This window comes from Triplophysa rosa, linkage group LG5 (assembly GCF_024868665.1).
Source record: "Triplophysa rosa linkage group LG5, Trosa_1v2, whole genome shotgun sequence".
Classification (NCBI taxonomy): Eukaryota; Metazoa; Chordata; class Actinopteri; order Cypriniformes; family Nemacheilidae; genus Triplophysa; species Triplophysa rosa.
Window position 1 is genome coordinate 4,498,333 of NC_079894.1, and position 24,829 is coordinate 4,523,161.

The 24,829-nt window shown below is 38.2% G+C and overlaps 2 protein-coding genes across 4 annotated transcripts in view; one reads left to right on the forward strand and one right to left on the reverse strand.

Annotated features, from left to right (window-relative positions):
- The window catches only part of astn1 (astrotactin 1), a 229,441-nt gene extending 221,279 nt beyond the window's left edge, over positions 1 to 8,162 (reverse strand). For 2 of the 3 annotated variants that reach the window (XM_057333245.1, XM_057333243.1), the window contains exon 1: positions 7,018 to 8,161. In XM_057333245.1, the coding sequence (XP_057189228.1) occupies positions 7,018 to 7,315 (298 nt within the window). In that variant the 5' untranslated portion in view covers positions 7,316 to 8,161. Of the gene's footprint in view, positions 1 to 7,017 lie in introns of all 3 variants that reach the window. The other variant, XM_057333244.1, reaches the window with a different exon arrangement.
- A 7,145-nt stretch (positions 8,163 to 15,307) lies between these two features.
- brinp2 (bone morphogenetic protein/retinoic acid inducible neural-specific 2) overlaps positions 15,308 to 24,829 on the forward strand; it is a 107,158-nt gene continuing 97,636 nt past the window's right edge. The window contains exon 1 of the mRNA XM_057333004.1: positions 15,308 to 16,006. The gene's annotated coding sequence lies outside the window, so the exon portion shown is untranslated. The remainder of the gene's footprint in view (positions 16,007 to 24,829) is intronic.

Sequence of the window (24,829 nt, forward strand, 5' to 3'; positions counted from 1 at the left end):
AGAGGAAATGGAATCAGGGTAGAGAGATTCAAATCTGTGAGAATTACCAACGGAATCAAATCCAGAAACTTGATAGTTATATTCAGACCCAGGAAAGGAGCTGGCCATTAGTTTAAATGAAAAAATGCAGTGACGTTGCCATCTTTCTTATTCTTAAAAGCATTCCAGGAACACTGCAGAAAATGACAAATGTTGTGATCAAAACAGGCTTCAGTCCTTAGGTTTGGCGTGCCGGTTTATAGACATCACAGAATCAATGATGAAACAACACAATGTCAAGAACAAAACTTTACCTTCTTTACAATTTCAAGCTTCATTTATTATAAAGATTTCCTTGCTTATTTGGGCCAGGCCGGGTTCATTCATTATTAAGCTTTTAGCCTAAGCTTATGCAAAGGAGCTAACGTAAGAAGCCCATTCTTCTTGATTATCTCCTTGAGTGCTAGTTCATTTGCACAGTTTTGTCTTTAATAGCATTCATGAATTCTTCAAAGTTGTGTGAAAAAGGGGAGGATGTCAAGGTCGACGAGGAAAGATTGCGGCAAATTGAGGAGATGATGAACTGTGGCTTGTGAAGGAAAGGGAAAAATACACTTGGCTCAAGTACCTGTTGAGTGGAGGTTGGTGAGAGTGTCCATTAGAGATCCTCCACACCCTGTGGGTCACTCTCCTCCTCTTCTACACTCTTTACGACGTTTTCACATCAAATCCACCCGTGACATTTGAAATCATTTTTGCATATTTTTGAAAATTTCAGACATCACACAATTAAAGCATGGAGAATGATGCTAATAGGCTGGAAGATGCATCTTAAGACTGCTATTAAAGGAACAGTTTTCACTTACTCACCCTTAAGTTTCAAATCTGTATAAAGGTCTTTGTTCTGATAAACACAGAAAAGGATTTTTGGGAGAATGCTTGTAACCAAACAGTTCTTGTCCACCATTGACTACCATAGTAGGAAAGATTACTTTATACATTTCTTTGTTCTGTTGAACACAAAAGAAGGTATTTTGAAAAATGTAGGAAAGCAAACCATTCAATGGAAATTACTATTGTAATTTTTCCTACTGTGGTAGTCAATGGGGTCCAAGATCTGTTTGGTTACAAGCATTCTTCCAAATATCTTTCTCTGAACAAAGAAATTCATACAGATTTGGAACAACTTGAGGGTTAGAAAATGATGACAGTGAAGAACAAAATCAGAATCCCCTTTTTCAAAGTGTTCTGTTTCACACCGATCGCTGCATCGTGTCCTTGGTTCTGTTACCTGTCTTTTGCACTGTCAAGTTAATATTAAAAATCTCAAAGAGAGTAAAACGTTTGATGCAAAGCAGAACGTTTCTGGAATTATAACTACCAATGGGAGCCATTTAATTGTCTCTGTGATCTATTAGCATTCATGCAGGTGTGTAAACATCACATGTGTGCTACGGTACTCACACGGCTTCAGGGTTCAGTTCAATGGCCAACATCTCCATACACTGCACATCACTGCTGAAAGGGTGCATCACTTTATCTGCTAAAACTACTGAAGTTAAAGTAAAACCTCTGGAGAATCATCATAATTGTGGCCCCGGGTGCTAAATATGCCACTATGAACAATGAAAGTTGCATCTATGTAAATGTGATTTGAAAGCTTAAGGTTCCTAAAATGCCACCTGTCATTAAATCACTAAACATTTTATCATTTAAAGGTATAAAATAAAATAGCTTTTTAAGGTTCATGACACTAGTCTCGCTTGTTGGCTTAAAGATCTCTCCACAGGTAACATTTCTTCTACTATACAGAAAGTTTGCCGAAGTCTAGCCTGCTCTGTTTGCTTGTCCTGCGTATGCCCCTGTTGGCAACACGTGAGCGTGCATAAATATGTTTGCTTCCTCTGTGTATATCTCAGGGTTAGCATTGATATCTCATACACAGCCACTCGAACACTGTGTCATACGAAGGATGACTCAAAAACATCATTGACGGATCAAAATTATTTGCTGTATCTCCTGAATTTTGCTCTTTTAAAGGCTGTTGATGTGCTTTTCCACATAATTCGGAAAATTATACTCAAAAGCTAAAGACGTGAGTCATATAAACAATGTAAACACAGAAATGTGTCGGAAGGCAGAATCGGACAACATCCATTTTACTTGAATTTTTGCACGTACATTTGTTCAGTTGCCGTCACGGTGCTGGATAAATAACACTGTACCCAACATGGGATTTGAAGTAATTAAATTTTTCCCATTGTTATGATTCAGCCATAACAATGGAATGTTCTGAGACAACTGTAATCACACTGTGCAAAGCCCATGGATCTGTTTGTTAGCCACGAGAATGAACAGATATGGATTGTGACAGAGATGGGATTCAACAGCAAGGGCTCGCGATTGTAAGATAAAACAGAATTTGCATTCAACTCTCCCCAGATGTAGTTAAAGGTAGATGCGGAATGTCACCACTCTTCAAGGCATCCTCTAAGCACCGGCTCCTGTTGCCATGGAAACCATTCATTGCCACACAATCTCCCTGTGCCGTCTCTTAGAAGCGCCTGACAAACACACAGTAAAGTTCAGCTCTAAATCCAGGATTTCACTGAGTGTAACATGGATCAATATATCTTACTGTATTTGCTTTGCTTGTGCACAGCCCTGTAATAGAGGTCAGACAACATAATCAATGATAATCCCATTGATAATCTCTGTAGGCTTTTTGCATGTATGTATGGTATAGAATCTCTGTTTGAGCCATCATGTCTGCTGCATTCCTTAGTTGTTCATACATAAATCTTACTTGATCATTACAGTTAATTACAAACAATATTTGGAAATCTATATTGATTAATGCTGATCAACCTATGTTTCGGGCAAATATACACAAAAAATGGACTAAGACAATAGATTATAGTGTATTTCTCTAATGAAGTGTGTTATTGCTCTACACTCCCTGCTGAAAAAGAAACCATTAATGTAATGGTTTTAAAGGGATTTGTATTGGTTTTAATGGAAACTGTAATGGTATCCACTGGTATGATAGATTATAATGGTGGGGTGTTTAATCCTACTGGAATAATGCCTAAAACACACTACAAAAAGCAAATTCGTAATGGTTTTAATGGAAAAAGCTAATTGGTTGTAATGGTATTCTAATGCAAATCATAATAATTTTTGTGATGGCTTGATTTTTTTTCAGCAGGGAATATAAACCCAATAGAAACCATCACCGAAATTCTAATGGTTTCCATAAACATACCATTATGAACCATTAGCGTTTCCATTAAAACCATTACAAAATTATTTTTTTGTAGTGTGTTTTGGGCATCATTTCAACAGGATTTAATAGTTCCCATCTTCCAGATAATATCCCACCAATAGAAAACACCACATACCAGTAGACACTGTTATAGTTTACAGTAAAACCAATACAATTCCCATTGTGACCATTAAATCCATAAAATATTCTTTTGTGTTTTGGGCATAGTTCTACACTGTAAGTTTTTGAGTCATCATATTTAAGCGATTTCAACTTTTTGTGAGTTATGTGAGAATAAACTTTATTAAAAAAAAAATTATTTAAGTGGTGTACATTTAACAGTGTACTGTTATGTGATTAGTTATGACAAAACATACAGTATGTAAATAATAAATCGTCGCTGTCCTTCCAAACCTTGGATGAACAAATTTGCTGTTTTGTAGGAAATGGAAAAAACACTGTACTTTTTAAATGATTAAATACGGTGTTGTCAAAGTTGACAAGTGCTTTTTAATACTTTTATTGGTTAGATATTTGCAAAACCATGCAAACACATAAAGGGTGACAAACATAAATGGTGACTTATAATAAAACAGCAAAATTAGCTATATTCAAAGTAAAAAATAAAAAGTTAGCTAAACTGATAATGTTAATCAATTTTATTTAGAGAAGAAATTATCAAAAACAACTGCAATTTGTGGTGCTTATTTAGAAAGCTATAGGTATGCGTGTACGTGGATGTGTGTGACCGAGAGAAAGTGAGTGCTTGTGTGCACGGCGCGTGCATTTGTAAACCGTACCAATTACCCTAATGTATCCTATTAAAAATGGCTTGTTCGAAGACTAGTGGCTGCAAAGACTGCATTTATAATCACAAAACAAGACCACAGAGCAAAGGGAGAGGCGTGCAAATACCTAAGGCAACATTTATAACACTGTCTTGAAATTACTCTCCATGATCATTCCAATCAATCTTACACAAACAAAGAGCTATTGTGAGAGAGAGGCAGAAGGAGTAAAGGAGACTATCTGGTAAAAGTGAGATTTATCTAGCAAGTGAAGGTGCAGTTTGTTTGAATGAAATTACAAACCACTGAGCTCAATTTCAAACATTAAAGGAAGTCTATCATTTCTTTAGCGCTGGGGGCAGCAAGCGAATTTGCAAAAATAATAGCTGTTTTTAAACTGGTTTTCTAAACACTCCTACAACATGCTATTGGTCAGTCAAACAGATAGTCCTGCCTTAAACTTTGATCGAGCTAGTGTTGTTGGGTTGAGCTAAAAAAAAAAACAAGCAATAACACAGTAGTGGTTTAATAAAGCCTCTTTATAGTTAAATCAACCTGCAGATGGCTCACGTACATACTGTAATATGTAGTATTTTAACACTGGCAAAAAGACTTCCAAAGTAAACTGAGTACTGATCATTTGATCTATGAGTCATGTTTCATCAGTGTTGCCAGTAAACAGCAAACTGTGAATAAACATTGTGAACAGACAAACGCAAAACTCGAAAAACTGAAACTGTTAATAGATGTTATAGCTTAATGTGTTTACAAAATAATTTACAATAAACATGGATGGGGAAAAATATCCCAGTCTCCGTAAGCCTAAGAAATTCAGTTTTGGCCTATACAAAACCTGCATGTTTCTGCAGAACCCACACATGCTATTTTTGAGTGTTTGTGCACTTTAAACTGCTGAGCCTGCTTGAATTCTGTAGTACAAGTGTTAAAATCCTGACTACTAAAAAAAATGCATTCATATTTCAACATTGTTAACAAACTGAAAATCTAGTTAGCGCTGTATATTAACACTACTTTTTTAAACTCTAAGGATTTCTACTTATAAATATGCAGGTCCTCATGCATTCTATATTACTCTACTTGATCAAACTGTGCCATCCCCACGTGTATCCTTTATTAAAAAGTTTGGTAGAGTATTTTAGATTGACATGTTAAACCACATATTTACTTTGTACATTTTATCCCTACCCTCCTGAGCAGACATGCTAATCCTTCAATTAAAACCATTTGTTAAATCAAAACCTGACTATTATTGATTTAAAAAAAATATATATTATTGTCTCCACGTTTTTATCATTGTCTCTGAATTTTATTTTATACAGCACCCATTTCCAACGGTTACTTTAACTAGAATCTAATGCTAAGGTTGCAAAACTCAGATGCGCAAAATGCAAATCCGAAACAACCTCCCAACCGTAATATAATGCACTATTCGAAGGAACATATATTTTAGTGGTGTCCGAATTTATAATGTAAATTATTGAGCACACTCATTCAATCCCATGATGCATTGCAATATCAAGTGTACACTTACGGCTAGCCGCTAGCCATGCATCTTGAGGTTGTCCAAATTCACTCACTCGTTTTCATTTGGTCCTTCAAGCTGACTATACACTGTAAAACACAACTATAGGTATTACTCATTTTTTGTGTTAATTTGCGCAAGTTTTGCTCACAGTTTTTTGTTATGTAAATTTTACTTTTAATTTTTTTTTTTGGTTTTGGTTTTGTTCACACAGTTTTTAAAGTAAATTTTACTTTTTTTCAAGTTTTTGCACACAGTTCTTTAATGAAAAAAATACTAACAAAACTTGCACAAATAACACTAAAATATTAGGTCAATCTTAATATTGTTTTTTTTACAGTGTTTTAGTAAACTAATGTAAGGGATAGTGAATGAGGGTATTGCGGGTGATTTACTCTACCATTCGGCCTCTCAAAGTGCTTACATATTGTAAACAAGGCAGTGTTTTGATAGCACCACTATGTTTGTTTTTTTGGGTAAAATAGCACGCAAATGGTTATACAGTAGTTATCTCTGCCTAATATGTAAAAAAAATGCACACACAGTGTTTTACTCTTGTAAACATGCCTGCCTTTTCACATGTTTACTTCCTGTCTAACCTTCTTCTCAGACAGCCCTCTAAAGTGAGAGATAATATGACATTTTTGACACCGCCGTGGCAGTGCCAAATAAACAGTCAACCCAAGCACATCTGTCAGACCATTTCTATGACAGACACATCCACTGCAGAACACATCTGCTGTTCATATTGTTTGCCTGGCAGTGACTTACACAACTGTCCACTGGCTTGCTTCTTATAGAACCTCAGAGTGAGTGATACATCAGCACCATGGACAGCAGCCGCTCACAAACTCTTCCAAACTACTTCTCAACAGTTTTCACTGTGTATTATATTACGTGAATTTAGAAGCTAATGCTGAATATTTAGGGCTAGTTACACTCCTGAATTAGTCACTGTTTGCAAAAAAGCAACATACACGGATTTGGATAAAAGCATGTGCCAAATGCATAAATGTATCTATAAATAAATCTACCTAGGCCTATCTCCTCTGGGAAAAAATTCAACAATGCACTGTTTTGTTGTTCGCTAGAGGTTAAAGTAGCATAAACTTCACCATGAGAGTTTGAGACAGCAGTAACCCCAGTGACCACTTCATCGCACAGCTGCATACTTTGACACATTTTTACTATAAAAACCCATCTGTTTGTCTGCCTCCCTGCCCAAAACACGAGCATCATGCCTCGTTTAGCACAAATAACACATATTTGCGGCTCGCCGCATATCATTCAGGACAAAAAACACAGCACACACTATGTTGACTGTCGGGTTACAAAGAGCTGACCTATTTCAGTTTCTGTAGCAGGCCTGCGACTTATATTCCTAGTAATAAATATATCACAATAGCATTCAATGAGAGGTCAAAATAATATTAGGCACTTACCCAACACGAAGTACGGGAGCTCGGTATTTTCTAAATCGTCTATCACGACGACCTCGCCGGGAAAATCATTCCTGACGGAGAAGAGCAGCTTGGGCTCGGAGGCCGACGGGCTGTGCATGATGCTCAGGTCGTTCTCGCGCAAAAACGGCAGAGCTGATACTGTCACGCTTTTCATTTTGCACTCCATATCTTGGGACTGATCTTCTTCGCCGTTCAGGCATCGCACGGCGGCGGGATTGAGGACGGCAATCCACAAAATGCCGCGAAGGAAAGCGGAGTGTGCATGTGGCGGTAGCATCTTGCAGGAGACAGCGCAGCGGCTCCGCGTTCTGCGGCAGTCGGGCAGAGGCGCACCGGGAGCTGGAGGCAGAGAAGCGGGGGATGCGCTGGATACACGCGCTGATCTCCGGGCGTGCTGTCCGAGTCCAAATAAACGACGTGCGCGGGGTTTAAGATTCAGATTGTCTTCATTCGAATGCTAAACGTTGTTGTTGTCATCGTAACACGAACGGGCTTAGTGATGACAGCGATAGAGGCGGATCACCGCAGCATCGGAGCCCGTTATTGGACTTCTTGTTGCAGTGATTTTTCTTGTTGCAGTGGGCACACATCAGCAAACGTGTAATGATGGTACATTACCATTTTGAAACAAGTTATGTTGACCCCATGAGTTATTTCTGCTTTATTTAGTTTGATCAAATTCATGCACTGTACTATAATTTTCCACTTTTTTTTCGTTTTATTGTTTGATTAGATTATTCATTGACTAATTATTTTTTTTACATTTGAATTATGGCACAAAGCACATTCTACGGCACAATCCCCGAACAGCATACTAATAAATAATGAATGCAAAACATAACAGTCAGTAGACGAAGAAACTTGATGATCACACAGTTCACTGAACACTGAGGAACTAAGAGCTGAACTTTCAAGCCTGGAAGCCAAAAGCATCGTTTGAAGCAAACAGCAGCTGCACGCTTGAAAAAAAAGAAAGGATAGAAAGAAGCAGTGCAGTCTGCCCCAAAGAATGATCTCCCTGAATCTTGAGCTTACTCCTGCACTGAAGCAAAGCTTTAGCAAAGTGTGAAGCACTTTTGTGATGAAAGGGCACAATACTCATTTCAGCTTTGACCTGCTCAATAATTGAACTTTGAGGGTGGTGGGGGGAAGAGGGTCTTTGGCACAGTTGTGGTCTTCTTGTGATTTCTTTTCTCTTTTAGGGTCCTTCTTGTTTAGCCATTACTGTCTGTGGTTTACACATATCCAAAGGCGATGTTAAGGCAGAGGCACGGTGAACTGTTAAAATAATGTGAAGACATTAGTCTTCTCAGAATTTACTCTGTGTTTTTTAATGTAACGCTCTCAAAAAAAAAAAGAGAGTGCTCGGTGTTGATATTTACAGTATGGTGCAATCTTATCACTGTAAAGTAAAAAGTATGATGATTCATTTTTTATTATAATTATTAATGTCATGGTAACTGTGAAGACTAAAGCCTCTCTTGTTTGTTTACATTTTAAGCTGCGTGGCATGGGAGCTCAACTGGATGTTTTAAGGAATCTAACCAGACAAGGCACAAATCCTTGTCCCTTAACATCATAGGCAATGCCAAGAAGCAAATGTGTACACAGATTTAAAAAGCCCGTGGAATAACAACGCCATCTTAATGAATAAAGAAATAAATAAAAACACAGAAAAACAAAAATGTCCCACTTTAAACAAAACATGCAAAATCAGAAATGCTTTATTATACCGATTACATACAAGTTTTCTAAATGTTACAGAACAGTAATTCACAAAAAAGGACTTTCACAGGCCGGGTCACAGCTTATTGATTTACCCTTGTTTTCGATGTCTACTAAAGATTATGCTATTTTTTTCAACCTCATAGAATTATTAAAGATAAAATAATTTTACCCATTTGATTTTTTTAATGTTGTTTAGCATATTTAATCATATATCCTAAGTTGCTTGCACAGTAGTTGAAATAAAATAAACATCTTTACAATTCTTACATATGGCTATGCTAAGTTAAAAACAAACAATGCTGGGGAGTCAACTAGACCCACAAACATTGAGACCAAGCAATCATGTAATACATTGCATGTCTGTAATAATACAGGATGGTTGTGCACTGTGCAGTCAAGCACACATAATTCAAACTGTGTGTGTTCTGTTTTGACAGTTCTGAAAAAAATGCACTGTAAAAATCATGATCTTATGTGAGGATTGCAAAAACAGATATTACATCATACAGTAACAGCAGAGATGTCAGTGTTTGGAAAAAATGTAAAAGACTCAGCAGAGCTCCGACTAAAGCATGATGTTATGAGATCCACCTTAACAGAAGAGCTTCTTTGTGACAAGAGAAATTTAAGTTATGCCGTTTTCTGTGTTATGCATTTGTTTACATTGCGATCGCACTCGGCATTACCCACGACAACCAAATTTCATGCAAATCTGTCGTCAGATTTAGAAAAGAAGAACATTCCCATATGTTTTCTGTAAGGCTTACTGCACGCTGTATTTGACATGACAAATTATTTCCAAGCAGCTATCACTCAGGGATTTGCAATCTTCCTATTTCCAGCACAGAGCCGTTGCGAGAGAGAGAGTCGTGACAACAGAAGTCAAAGTTCCAGGAAGTTATGTTTTCTCTTTAAATTATTTATTTCTTTATTTTTTTATTCATTAAATGACTTGCGTCTATAAATGAGTTAAAAGTTCCTCAATTGGTCTGTTTAGCCGCAGCTCCAAGCGTTACTAACTTCCAGGAATTGTTGAGAGGCTCCATGAACCGCCATTGCTATGAAAAAACTGGTCCATTGGAGTCAACGGTGGTGACGCAACTCTCTCTCTCTCAATGGCTCTGATCCAGCATATTGTTCTTATGTTTGATAAAATATCCTAGCATTTTAAATTTAAACATAAGCTTCTTTTCTAAGAACAAATCATACTCTAAATGTACAATACAATGTCCTCTCTACAATTATGCAGATTCATTTAAACGGTCAAATACAAGCTTCTCAAAGGGTTTTGAGAAACAAATTCAGCACACAAACAATAGTTTTAAAGCATAACACTCATTGAGAGAACATGTACAAGCACTGCTGGCAAATCAAAGATTTTGTTGGCTTTAGGAATCTCGAAATAATCCCCATGTATTTATAACACACATCTGTCTGGAAAAGGAGAATAATTAGTACATAAGCATTAAAAGAACGTCATGTTCAGTATTGTACTAACAGCCGTGTCAATACAGAAACCACTTTTTATTGTGCGCTTCTGTTAAAACACGGTCTATTAAAAACACCATACTGCAGTAAGATTGGTAATTTGTTTACAGGCAGGTGTCCTTCCAGCCATGTGTAAGCAGTAATATGGGCCAGATGTTTGACGAAATGAGAGACTTCCTTCCCCTCATGTACAAGGTGTTACCTCTTAACCAATTAACTGGAGAAAAAGATGAAGCACTTCATGCAATCTGCTGATACAGCACACAGAAGAAACTACAAAGCTAAAAGTGTTGCAAAAGTCAAAGCGCGATATAAAATGCCAGAAGTGAAAGGTTGTAAGTTCCGACTTGTGTTTGCACTACGAGTCTGTGTTAATTTACACATTCTCAGCAACATATAGAACAGGTTTGTTGTTGTCAAACAACTACAAATCTTTACACATCAGAGCTGAGATTCTTCAATTTGACATACAATTGTAAACAGATTTTGCAGTTCTCGTGTCCTGATACACACGCTCTTTCTTAAACAAAACACCCCTCCAATTTGAGAATTTAAAAAGTTTGAAAGACTGAATATTTAGGGCAGCTAAAATTAATTCAATGCATAATAATAAATTCAGGCAGCTGTATGTAAATATGTTAATATTTCATGAAGTTGCATCAAAACCACGTTCAGCATTTTTGTATGGACGAAATGTTCTTTTCCATACACTCATCGCTCATGTTTTGTATAAATTTGTCATATTCAGACGGCCGTTCAACTATGTATGAAGATTTCAAAAGATCCAGAATGACAGTCATATGATTGTTTACATGGCGTACAATGTAGGAAGTGATTTTGAAGTACAATATTCTTTCTCCAAATTGCGATGAAAATATTATGCTTGTGAAGAAGAACAACATATTCTTCATCCGTTAGCAATTTACAATTAGATTCTAAGAAATGGCCCTGACATACACGGCATTCATTTAGGATTCCTGTAAATGCTATGCCTAGTTTTATGACATTAACACAATTACACGAATCTACATCCATTTTTCAAATCGTAACTCTCTTAACTCAACGAACTTCATTTATCTCTTGAACATCAGAAAGTCATTCAGGTGTGAGAGAGAGAAGACATCAGGAAAACTTGACTGCAAACGTCTGCCAGGTTTCTCTCCAGAGATTGCACCCTCCGAGTGTTTTTTACACGTCAACGTCATAAGAAAAATAGCGACGGGAAGTATCTGCCCCCTCGCCCCCAAAGATGAATCACCCTTGTTGTCCAGTTGTCCATTCTCCAAACACAGAGCGGGCAATGATCTCACTGACGAACACCGCCATGGATTGACCTTCTTCTCATAGCAATGATTAGTCCCTTGAGCACGCGGCAGCTGGCGAGGTAATGTATTGTTGGCACGTAAAAGTGATGCTGCAAGGAGCAGAGAGAGACCAGGAGACTCACGTACCTTAGAGTTTGACCATCTGTGGCCTATTGCTGGTCATTAAGGTTTCTAATTTGGGACGACTTGGGAATAAAGCAAACTGGAGCTGAAATGTCATTAGCTGAATACTGGTGAGGTGTACTGCGATATTTACATATCTATACACCTTAATTGTCTTTGCTTGGCTGCCATGACATTGAAGCTGGGAAAACAAGAACATTCTATTCCAGATATTTCATTTGCAGGTAAATCAGCACCATTAACTTGACAATATAACCCCGTGCACAGAAACGGACCATTACGCTTCAAATAGAAGAGCATTAACACAGAGAATATTATTGCAACCGTTGTTTTGAATGGATTTTAATGTTAATGATGTCTTAATTAGAGCTTTGTTTGATCTTTCAGACAGTGTTGCCTGAAATTACCTATCAAATCTAGCTTTTCGCTAATATTGTGGCAGATAGAATAGCGATACGAAATAAACATGTCAAATACATTCAGACTCAATTGAAAGGATAAGACCATCCAAAAAATGTTCTTTTAATATTTTGTTTGTTTAAAACAAACTTCTAAAAGACGAAGATGAGATGTATTCTGTGCTGTATCCTTACAATAACTGTTAATTTAGTGTCGCTGCTTGTGTCAACAGTTTTGTTTTACTTTTTTTTGTGCAAATGCATAAGAGTGTTAAGGTTTAAAAAGCAAACAGAAATGCAATGCTTGGGGCACAAACAGAGAGCTTATTTTTATCAAGCCCAGGCAGAAGAGACAAATGATATGCAGGAAACATTCCAGCTTGAAGCAGAAAAATGCTTGAGGTTTTGGATGTGCAAGAATAGATGTCAACAATACTTCAGAGAAGTACATTATATCACATTGTAAATCATTAATGTTGATGGAATAAGCGCCCCCACCCCCACCCCCCCCCCATTACTGTTGCTAACTCGGACAAGCGACTGGAGTTCCTAATGTCTTTCAATACGCCCTTTTCACATGACGTCACGCATCGTCCGTTCTGCCGCGAAGCAGTGTATCATTACTTCCGCTAGCACTCCAGTCATAAGTGCTAATGCACGTATAAGCTGGTTTGCCAACCGCCAGTAAAAACAAGAAGAGAAAGTTTACCAAGTGGCTTGCACATCTGCCACAAATACGTCTAGATGATGTACAACGTCTTGCAGACAAATTTTCGCTAACGACAAGATCAAAGCTAGAGAAAGGATACAAATTCTTCGTTGAACAGTACCTGTTTGATTATGAAGGTAAGTGTTTTGTTTTCTTTTTGTGTTAGCGAAGGTGCTAGGATAAGTACTTGAATACGTGTTCTGTCAGTGTTTTTTCTCACTGTTGTTAAATTCTAGCGCGACAGCAAAACGGAAGTTCTTCTTCTTGTTGTTTGTTGCAAGACGGATGTTATGATACACTGCTTTGCAAAAAGGAGGAAGTTAAGTGACGTCATTGTGAAAAGGGCGTATGGCAGCTGTCAGTGTGAAAACCTTGTCCGAAGTTGTTTTTGGTACATTTTGGACACACTCTATCGTCGAGGACCTAAATATGCCATGGAGGGATATATAAACCATTTTAAAATAAATATGGTGGATAACAAATTTAATTTGGAAGCGAGGGTTCACAGATCACAATGCGAGCGGGAGAAGCCTCATGTTAGGGTCGTCACGATCGCAGATGATAACATCTAGGATCAACTGTTCATGTACCGCAGGCTAGGATTAAACTAATTTACATTTAACCAGTTTAATATGGAGAGACACTGAAATGTAGACATTGGTTTATGACCTACAATGTACATGCTGTGAGAACAGTTAGCTTTTAGGTTTGGACGTTGCAACTCATATTCAACTGCCATTGGCTCATCTGCGTTCGAGGGGAGGGGCTTACCGAAAGGTCAATTGTAACACGCTATGGTTTTACAGACAGATCTTAACTTAAGCCAGGACTATGTCTTTGTTTAATTAGGAGATTTACATCGCTTCTATAAAATGACTTAGACTGAACAATGGCCTTGATATATTTTAAGATCTGTCAGTGCAGGTTATAACATTCATTTTTGGTCTGGGACTAGCCTTAAAGGGATACTCCACCCCAAAATGAAAATTCTGTCATGATTTACTCACCCCAAGTTGTTCCAAACCTGTATAAATGACTTTGTTCAGTTGAACACAGAGAAAGATATTTGGAAGAATGTTTGTAACTGAGATCCTGGGACATCACTGACTACCACAGTACAAAAATGAGTCAAAAGTGCCCCAGAACTGTTTGTTTTCATTCTTCAAAATATCTTCTTTTGTATGCAACAGAACAAAAAAATATACAGTAAGTTTCCTATTAGTCAATGGTGCCTCGAAACTGTCAGGTGTGAACATTCTTCCGAATCGCTTTCTTTGTCTTAAACTGAACAAAGAAATGTACGTATACAGGTTTGGAACAACTTGAGGGTGATTAAATCATGACAGAATTTTTTATTATTGGGTGAACTATCCGTAAGTCTTGTCTCTGAAAGTCTGCATGTGTCTCTGGAAATATATTTTTGTTTGATGAAAAAGCTGTGTGATTGTTTCATTTTGTGAGAATCTGTCCTTTTAAGGTTGTGTTTTCTTTAAATTAACGAAGATAAAACTTTATCTCTAGTTTGTTGGTTAACATCATGATTTGACAGATGCTGGTAACTACCATGTTTATCATGATTTTGAGGCCGGGGGCAAAAAACAGAATACACATTTATTTATTAGCTAATCAACACATTTCATTTTTTTAGAAAACTGCAAATTACATTATTCCTGTCAACAAAACGAATTAACACACGCGGTCTTGTGTATCGAAAGTCATGCTGAGTGACACAAAAGCAGTTTGTGCTGACTGACACAAAAAAAGAGGGAAATTCGTGTCTATGAACACGAATCAATAGATTCTAAATTTCGTGCCTATGCCACGAACTGCCATGAGAATGGGTTCTTTTTTATTATAAAAAATGTACAGATTTGAACAGTTTACATTACTGTTGTCTTTTTCATTATACAGCAAATATGTTATGGTACACTTACAGTTGGCACCCATATTGTTATAATGTCGTCATAACATCATATACCAACTTGATGGAAAATGTAAATAACATATTTATGTCACAGATTCAATAGGTTCGGTAAAATTGTTATTTTTATGCTGTTCATGACTTAGAAAAGTCCGCCATGTCAAAATGAGTCGTATGAAAGTTCGAGTTCAAGCATCCCATTTTATCTTTCAATTCCCAAGATATCTGAAACACACAAGCTGACACGATCTGACTTCTGGCTTTATTGTATAAAGAACAAGATACGTCTCTTGAAAAACTGGAGACTTTGTCAGTACGAATTCGGTTTGCCAGGAGTCACAACAAATTTGTAGCAGACAAATTTGGCTAAAGCACAGGGAGAAAAGCATTTTCGCTTTCATTAGCCACCCTGTCCCTCCAGGGCTCAGTGCCTATCCTTTCCTCCCTGAACGTGCTCTCTCTCCCCCCTCTTTCTCTCTCTCTCTCTCTTCTTCCCTCACATCGCTCCCTGCTGGGCTCAGCCAATCAGAGCAGACGGGGCGTGGCTACTGGTCTCAGTTGGACAGGGCTCGTTGAAAAGAAAGAGATGCTTTCCTGAAAGACATGGAGTAGCTCTCCTCTGCGCGAGGCGTACTGTTCTGGGGTTTGGCAGTGAGTGATGTCTACCACACGGGCAGCTCCTCTCTGGCACGCACATACAAACAAACACAAAGAAACAGACGCTGGATGTCACAAATGAACCGAGGCAGGTGCAGTTTCTTTACTTGGATGGATAATGCATACGAGTTGAAAGGAGAACGCAGCTTCGTATGGATTTATCATCTTTCTGATTTTAATCTGCTCTCTGCTTTTGTCCTTATTTTGCTGCAGCCTACATATCGATCAGGAAGAAGATCAATCAGAAATACACCTCCGACTTTCTTTTCTGGCTCGCCAACACACCGCTGGGACTCTTTCTGAAAAACTGGCTTTGAAAGTTTCAATACAGTTTTTCCCTTGAACTGATCGAAATGAAAAGCAACATTTTGCTCACATGCATGAAGAACTCCACGCGCAAGGTTTGAACATAGTTGCGCGCTCTCTTTGGAGCAAGGTTTGTCAATACGATACCTGGATTACCCTTTTGACTGCCCGGTGAACCCTTGTGAATCACAGCAGAGGAGGTAAAGGTACGTCAGGGGGTCTGCAGTCTTTAGATCGGACCGAGAATCAAACAGTGTTACAAGCTGATCGGATACAAGCACTTTCGGGACAGGAACCACCCTTCACAGTCGGGGTGAGTATAGCCTGACAGTTCACTGAACGCAGAATCTATAATGTGTTACCAGAGCGGTTTAGCGAGCTTCACTGCGCCGATGTTAAAGTGTTTGTGGGGTCTTATCTGTCACTGCCGTGTATTGGTATCTGTGCACGCCACGCTGGTATTCCTTTTATCTGATTATGGAAATGGCTGCATCCTTTACCAAACCTCGAATAATATAATTTGACGTTAATAAGAGGCAGATAAATAGTTTTGAGTCCCACGAAGGAGGATTCGGATGGAGGCGATATTGAATTCATGAAATGCAAAGACAGTAATATGCTCTAATTTAGATGTTAATGTGTTTGCACATTGCACATGCACAATGGATGCACCAATGAAGAGACTTTCTCAGTTTGCTTTTTGCATTTGCTTTTTCTGTACGTAAGTTTTAGGCACGTTCTACACTCCTAGCTCATTTTAGGTTTTTATGTAGTTCTCTACCACAGGGCATTTGCCTCCATCTCATTAAACTAGATTTAACTTCACCCCACAACGCTTTCTCGAACTAAATCTAGAGCTCGCCCCAAGAGTTTCCGTCTCCTTACACAACGACAATAACCCGGAGGGGTTCTCTCAAAACACGGAAGTCTCCCTTTCCAAACTTTCCCTCGCTCCGAAGCTTTTGAACGTAAGCACAGAAAAAAACACGAACAGCAGCGAAGAGCTGAAACAAAATCGCCCCGCGGCTACTGCGACTCGCAGGACGGATTCCTCACAGTTTGGATTGGACGGCTGCCTGGACACCGCGAGGAACTGATTCGGTCCTCTCGTTTCCTGATTCCTTGATCTTTTTTACTTATCTGAGGCTGCATGCGGTGCAGAGTGATGAAAAGGGTAAACCGGGTCTCCACGAACAGTCCATTGTCTCACATATGTACATACATGGCAGTGACACGCCAGACACATGCTGTTGTCAGAGAATCTGCAATGCTTCTTTTTTTCTTTCAAAATACAAAGCAGCTTTCTTGTTAATCTCTTGCAGAAATATTAAAGCTGTTCGGGGTCTTTCCCTCTCTTACTGTGCCACCTTATTTTGCTTGGATTAACAGTAGGATGCAGTATGAATCATTCTGGAAAGCTGATTCCTGTTGTGGTTTTGCTTTGGCTTCACAACAAACACAGCAGGCCACCTTTGTGTGGGCAGAATGGCTTTTTAATCCACGTTATTCACCAGCGCCAGCACCTGATATGAAGGCATTTACCGATTTGCCATAACAAGCCATCAGAAAACAACAGGGCTCTTGGAGACGGGCAAATAGGAGGACAGGAGTTTTGCAGTGCTTTTCTTTACCCGGCAAATCTCTATTCCTCATTTGGCCTACAGAGGGAGCAATGCCCTCTACAGCAACACACCAATCGATTCACCAGCATATTTACGAGCTGTTGTGCCAAAGCTATTGCATAAAAAAAATAGCTTGGCTTCCAAGTGGAGATGACCAAACGATTATCAGTTTGCAATATTGATCCTGTTAATGGAGAGGTCTTTTCATTCAACTTGACATTCAAACGTGAGCGATTGATGCAGCGAGTGATGATTTAATCTGTAAAGTGAGGCGATGATGCTGAATATTTCTGCATCTGTGATGTGCAGCTTATGCAAACACATGAGGTATCTTCAGTGCACGCTCTCTCCCGGTTAAGAAGCCCACAGAGCTATCTGAAGTGTTAAAGTGGAAAAAGACCAAATTCCATTTTCAGTCCCAAAGGGGACACTGCTGGTGTGTGTGTCTAAGATTAAGTTATAAGAAACATGGATCTGCTCAAGCAATATTCACTGTCTCAAAGGAAGAACAAATGCAAAGTGGGTTTAAAATGTACCCTGTATGTGCAACGAAATGAAAATAAATGCTAATTTGAGTCTGCGTTGCTTAGCACAAAAATAAATAAAAAGACAAAAGTAGAGAGATGGGAACATAAAGGCCACACTGAACTGAACTCTTCCGGTTTCTCCGTAAAGCCATTTGCCACGTACAGTATGTGCCAACTTTATAACAGTATTTATAATAGGCCTTTAGCAAACACCTTTTTTTGCAAGTAACTGTTTGTTATTTTGTTTATTTGGCACAATAGTGGGAAAGTAGAAGGTTTTGAAAAATAACTCGATGTTTAGCTGAAGGCTTTAAGTTGGAATACACAAACAAAAGATACTGACAATGAAGAGAATCAAATTGTATGTGTCCTATATTGCAATGTGCACATTCTGGCATTACAAAAAGTAATCATGCAGGAAAATGTATTTTAATGTTTGGTTCATCACTTCTGTTGCCTTCAGATATGAAAGTGTCATTTGTAGCCTCATTAGCATGCATAATTAAATTCAATCCTCAAAATAACCACAGTCTAATAACCCTGTAATCTAAACTTCTTTAAATGTACTTCTATGTGATGTCATCTTAAGTTCAAAAGGCTGATCGGTGGCTTTTTTGCATATCCAGGTCAATAAATGGAAATGGAAATAAAAGCATTATTTCAAACTGATAATGTTTGTCATACTGACAAGCAGGGGCGGACTGGAAAGCAAAAACGGCCCTGGAGTTTTCGGTCCACATCGGCCCTGCATAATTTCTGTCGGGGGGAGGTTGGGTTGGAGTTTTCGGCACACATCGGCCCTCTACTGTTCCTGTCGACGGGGGTGGGGGGGGGTTGTATGTAATGTGTCATTGCGTTATATGTATACGTGTCCGTCTCGCTAATGCAATCGCTTTGCGTGCATTCGCATTAATACCGTCCGTCTGGCCGGCCCAAATGCCCATTCCGGCCCTATACATTAGCGACCCGGGAAAGGTCCGATACTCCAGATAGCCGGGTTGCCCCTTGTCAGGGCCATAGGTCGGTGGGACGGCCGTTCTGGACTTTGACACAATGTCCTACTGGTCAGTCCGCCCTGCTGACAAGGGGATTAATCCAATTGCTTTTAGTGTTGTGCACACAATGTTAAAACAGGAATTACTCAGTTTCTGTATTTTGTTTCAAAGACGATAAAATACGATCTAGCCTTTTGCTTTATTGATCTTTTTTACTAACTTTGTACCGCATTACTAACTATTAAGAGGTACATTTATTAAGCACACTTTTGAGTATATAGTCTCATTAGTGTCCAGTATGACTAAATTAAGTCTTTCATGTTGGTTATCATATGGTGTATTAAGTCCTTCATTAGATAAGCTTCAGTAGTTTTCAATCTAATTTAAAAAAGGGGATCCCTGGCCTATTCCTTTAATGGAAGGCACATTTAATTTAAATGAATTGGGTAATTCCTTGCCCAGACCAAACTGAAGCACTAAAGGGCATATATTTGCAGACATCTCTTCAAGTACTGTATGAACCTGCTGTTTAGAAAATGAAGGTTTTTCATTTATCTCCAGCACTAGCCATAACCCACTGCTACAAAAATACAGAGCATCGTTTTGTTGTTGTTTTGACATGTTTCTCTAGTTTTCATTTTCTGCAAATAAATGCAAATAGAAACAATATTTTTATTTAAAATTTGGAAGTATTGTGTGTAGTTCACAGAATGAAACAAAAATGATAATATTACCTAAACATACCTCTAAATAGTAAATTCAGAAAAACTGAAAATAATTTTGAAAAGGTTTTTTCTACGGCTGTAAATATATATATCGATTTACTGTTTCACCAGATGAATATTACCATAAATACCATAAATAATGTGGACATAAAAGTGCTTTGGTTTTTCCAACGTTGGATTTCATTAGCTGATCTGATTGCCCATTAAGCCTTTCACAGGCCATGCTGTTATGGGAAATGCACAGCCACATTCCCAAGTTAATGGAGAATTTCAACATGACGTGAGGCATCAAAATAGGAATAGGTCAAGAGACCAAATGGAAAATGATTTATTTGACAAAGAGTCAAAGATCAAAGGCAAAGACTGTGCAGGATGCATCAATCTCCTACTGCACACGATCACAGGAGGAGTCTCCCACCAATCAACCCTAGCAGCGGGACCCCTTCTCCAAGTTTTAATTGGTTGCTGCGTATCATCCGGCTTTCACAGACGTCAAGCTGGAGGACATCACACGAGGCATCAGGGTCAGCTATCGCACTCCTTTGCTCTTCATGCTAAAAAGACACTCTGTGGCAAAGAAGCTTCGAGCGACCAGACAAGCGTACAAATGCCTTTACCTGCACAATCTACAGTACTGATGCATTTTGTAGCATTGGAAATGATTATTTATTGGCAGACACGTCTATAAACAATTCAGTTTTTACTTTATTTCCATGTAACGTAACAGAATCACTGTGGTCAGATACCTTAATGTTCAATATAGGTCAATTCCTAGGCCACCACCATACTGTGACCCCACAACTATCCATTACTATGAGAGAGAGAAAAGGAGAACCTGTGCTCAGGGAGAGTAAGACAGAGTAGAAGCGAAGGTAAAACCATTGTATTACACTCCAAAAGGCTGTCATTGTCTGTGCTCCAATCCCCTGGTCTCTGGGAGGCAAGATGGATGGTTATGGTTATGGCCAACTCTCCTGGCATTTCACTCCGTCCCCCTCTGACCTTTCCTCGCAGCAATGTGATGCACATAACCTATCGATCAAGTCCTGACCACTGTCTCTCCGAGGACAACTACTGTACCAGTGTGCTATTTATGTTCAGCCAAACCTGATATGTGGGGATCAATGGTAGATTCATGGGCAACCTTGGTTTTCATAAATCTTTGGCACTATATAAATATATAAGACTTGAAATATGATGCTTGGTGGAAATGGACTTGGTCAAACTGTCAGTCATCAGAATTTTTATTGTGCTGAAAGACCCATCGTGAGATATAAAACTATTATAATGAAAGAAATAAGGCCAATTTGTAAAGAGATATTAATATAGCGTCCTTGTAATTTTAAATGGAAAAATTGAATTGCTTTCTAATACAAAAGTTGAAATGATTTACACAGACATGAATATACTTTTTGCTAAAATTACAATATCTTGGCTAAGATATGTCATGAGTCCGAAAAATGTATGCCTTTACGAATAAACACTCTAAAAATTGCTGGGTTGTTTCAAACTATGGCAAGGTAAAATATGGACAAACCTAACCATTGGAAATAAATGTAACAGATGAAATGAAAATTCTTGCATCATTTACTCACTATCATGTCATTACGTAACTATGTGACTTTCTTTCTTCTGTGGAACACAAAAGAAGATATTTTGAGAAATGTCTCGGTGGTTTGTGTCCATATAATGGAAGTCAATTGGGGGCAACCATGTTTGGTTACCAACATTCTTCAAAATATCTTCTTTTGTATTCTGCAGAAGAAAGAAAGTCATACAGGTTTGAAATGACATGAGGATGATTAAATGATGAAACATTTTATATTTATTGATCAACTATGGACATTTTCTAGGTTATTTTAAACAGAAGGGTTTTGACTATGTTTTACACAACCATGGGCTGAAACAACCAAGCATTTTTCAAATTGTGTGACTAAAAAAAAAAAGTTTTTTTTCAAATGTTCCAAGCTAAATCGTAACCGCATCATACAAAACCCACCATAGTTACAAATTTTAAAACATAAAAATCAAAGATTCTAATATTACTTCTTTGAATAAAACCTGGTCTACTTTGCCCTTTATCTTTATTCTGTAGCTGATTGGTCATTCTTCGTATGGTTCTTTGATTTTGCTCTTGAAAAGGGTAGACATGACAGTTACATTATGGTCTATTGTATTCAATTTTTGTTAAATGACAAAGAGGGCTAGATGAAATGTCACATATTTGCATATTTGTACTACACATTGAGCTTCATTTAAATTCATAGTTGTCTCAACTGGACTCTCTTTTCTCTCAAAGTTGATAAATTAGTTAATTTAAAAATGAACCTGATTAATGTGAAAGAAAACTAACTTGATTTTTAAAATAACGAAGCTAATATCGGCACCTCAAATATTCTGCCATTTTGGAACCCGCATCTTACATATCTTTCATATATCAGAAACTGCATACTGTGTAGAAATCAATAAAGTTAATCCTTATTGACACCAAATTGAATTAAGTACTGTTCTGAAGCTATAAAAAGACCTTTTGAAATGTTTAATTGTTTGCCAAAACCTAATTTGTGCTATATATTTTATTTGCTCTACAGTATATGACAAACCTTGCTTTATTTTTCCATTGGGCTCTCTCACTTTTTGGCTGGCTGTGATTCTCAATGCTTCACTTTGTGATCTTAAGACGGTCATCAAAATTTCCCTCCGCACACTGCTCTCAAAGTCGAGCTTATCTAACTCACTGATGTTCACAAGATTAGCTGCAGGCAGGTGGAAATCCTCTGCTGATTGAATGTCTTTAGTCTTGACGTCTGCCATCCCTCCATCCATTAAATTCCTCCACCATTGTTGACTCCTTGGTGTTTATGCGACCACATCTAAAATCTCGATGAGGGCCCAAGGCTTTTTAGAGTCTTATCTGAAGATGATCCAATTCCCCAGCTCTATATCTGTCTGTATATGAGTGAAGTTCTGGATGATAAGAGCTACTGTCTGTGCTAAAAGAGCCTTTATGGAATGAAAACTCCCATGATAGATTCTCGTGCCACCAAAAATAAATGGAACAAGGAACAAATCTTTTCTGCAGGTTGTTACTCGTCCATAGTTTCCTGTGTGCACCTCGGTCCCTGCGGAGTTAATGCACATTGAAAAACATGCTTGTTGTGACCATTGCTCGATTCATTCGTACCCTGAGCATGTCTCAGACTGCCAATAATAGCAAGGGAAACGGACAAGAGAAACAGACCTCAGACGGAGAAACGCAAAGCGTGCAAAAGGGAACGGAAGAATTTGATGTCTAAATATAGGACTCCTGTCTTTACGCATATTTCACGTAGAAAGTCCCAGAGTAGTGGCCTATGTGAGAATTGACTCATCTTGCACAAGGTGGCACTTTCTTTCTGTTTTATTTCATGTGCGGGGTTCAAAGGAACGTATGCCGTGTTCACGTGTCTTTCGGTGCGGTGCTCGGGCAAATGAGTCATACTGTAGTTCCTCTGGCACCTACAGCAATAAATCAGCCGCTCGTAAGATCAGGCTCTATGTGAGCGAGATTAAACGCCTCTTGCCACTATCTTCCTACACATTCCTACAAAATTTTTTAACCTGAAACCTTGAATCTCCATATTTTGTGATTTTTATTTGTTTACCGTAAATCATTATTATTAGTCACTGGGTTTTGCAAACATCTAACCAATAAAAAGTATTTAAAAGTCCTTGTCAACTTTGACAACACAGTATTTAATACTTTAATAAATACAGTGTTGTTTTTCCATTTCTTAAAAAACAGTGAATTTGGACATCAAAGGCTTCAGAAGGACAGCGAAGATATATAAAAATAATGTTCCAATGTTGATCTGTGCATACAGTAGGACCTAAACGACTAAAGTAAAATCTCAGAATTTTTATAATTGAATGAGAGTAATGCATGGTTTTAATGCCAGTGATAGCTGAACTAAAAGAAATTGACATGAAAATCTATATACTGTATGAATAATCTCTTGGTATTTGGCACGTCCTCCTTTAGCTTCGATGGCAGCACGACACTCCAGCAATTTGTGTAAAACCTAATGATCCATGTTAAGATGATCTTTTAGAACGCTTTCAGATCTGGGCTGGATTTCCCAAAACCTTTGTATCTTTACGTCGTTCTTAAGAATATATCGCTATAACTTAAGAATGGCGTTTCGCTAAGAAGGTTTCGGAAAACCCCGCCCTGGGCAGTGTTCTCCAATAAGAACAAGGCGTTTTATCAATTTTGACTTTGACCCCACAGTTTATGCAAAAAAGGCATGACAATCCACTGTTCATTACTATATATAGATAATTCATAGACTCTAATGGTGTATTAATTCCAGAGGCCAAACTAGACGCATTCAGTATCTGCAATAGAGAAGTATGATAATGCTGTATGAAACTTTAAAGACAGACTTTGGAAGGGTCATGGCATTATATGCGATAAGCACAGGAAGAAAGGTCACACCAAGTCTACTTCTTCCACACACCGCACAAAGCATATTTATGAAATGTAGCCTTTTTTCATATTTCTTAGCGAGCGTGAAAAAGAAGATGAAGAGAGACAAATGAGACAGCCGTTATGAACAAAGTATGCAAATGAGAGTATGGGTCAGATGGGTCAGGTACACATGCTTTAAAAGTGCTCAGAATCACTGCCGCTGATAGCTTCAGTGCATGCTGATAAAAGCGCTGACAGCAAAGTTAGAGACAGCCTTGACTAGAGACAAAAGGCTACAGAACAGGCGTTGTACAACAAGTATTGTACATTGAACTTACTGACACTCAGCAGGCATTATTCAAGCCGTACTGTATAAACCTGCTGTGATCCGACTAACCTCTCTCATGCCAATGGACATGGCATCAGCTGAGCTTTCTGCTAGATAGAAGTTCAAGAGCGGAGAGCTGCAAACTCCAGCAATGAATTCTGTCTGAAATGGAAATCTGAGAAAGAAAAAATACTAGAAATATAGCCAGCGCAGTGATGAAAGAAACCATTAAAGCTGCAATTCAAAACCTTTTTAAGCCTAAAACAAAAAGCAAGTGTGTAAGCAATCTTACCTTACCAAGGTTCACAATGGGTAAGCGATTTTATTTTTTTAAACAGATATGGCGACAGAGAGGCAAAAGTTACAGATTGCAGCTTTAAAGTCCCAGTGAAATCAAAAATAGCGATTCCTATTTTTTCTTGAAATATTGCAGCGTTTATTGTAAATAGCTTTCCTATGTGGGTCCTTCTCTCTTGCATTTGATAATTG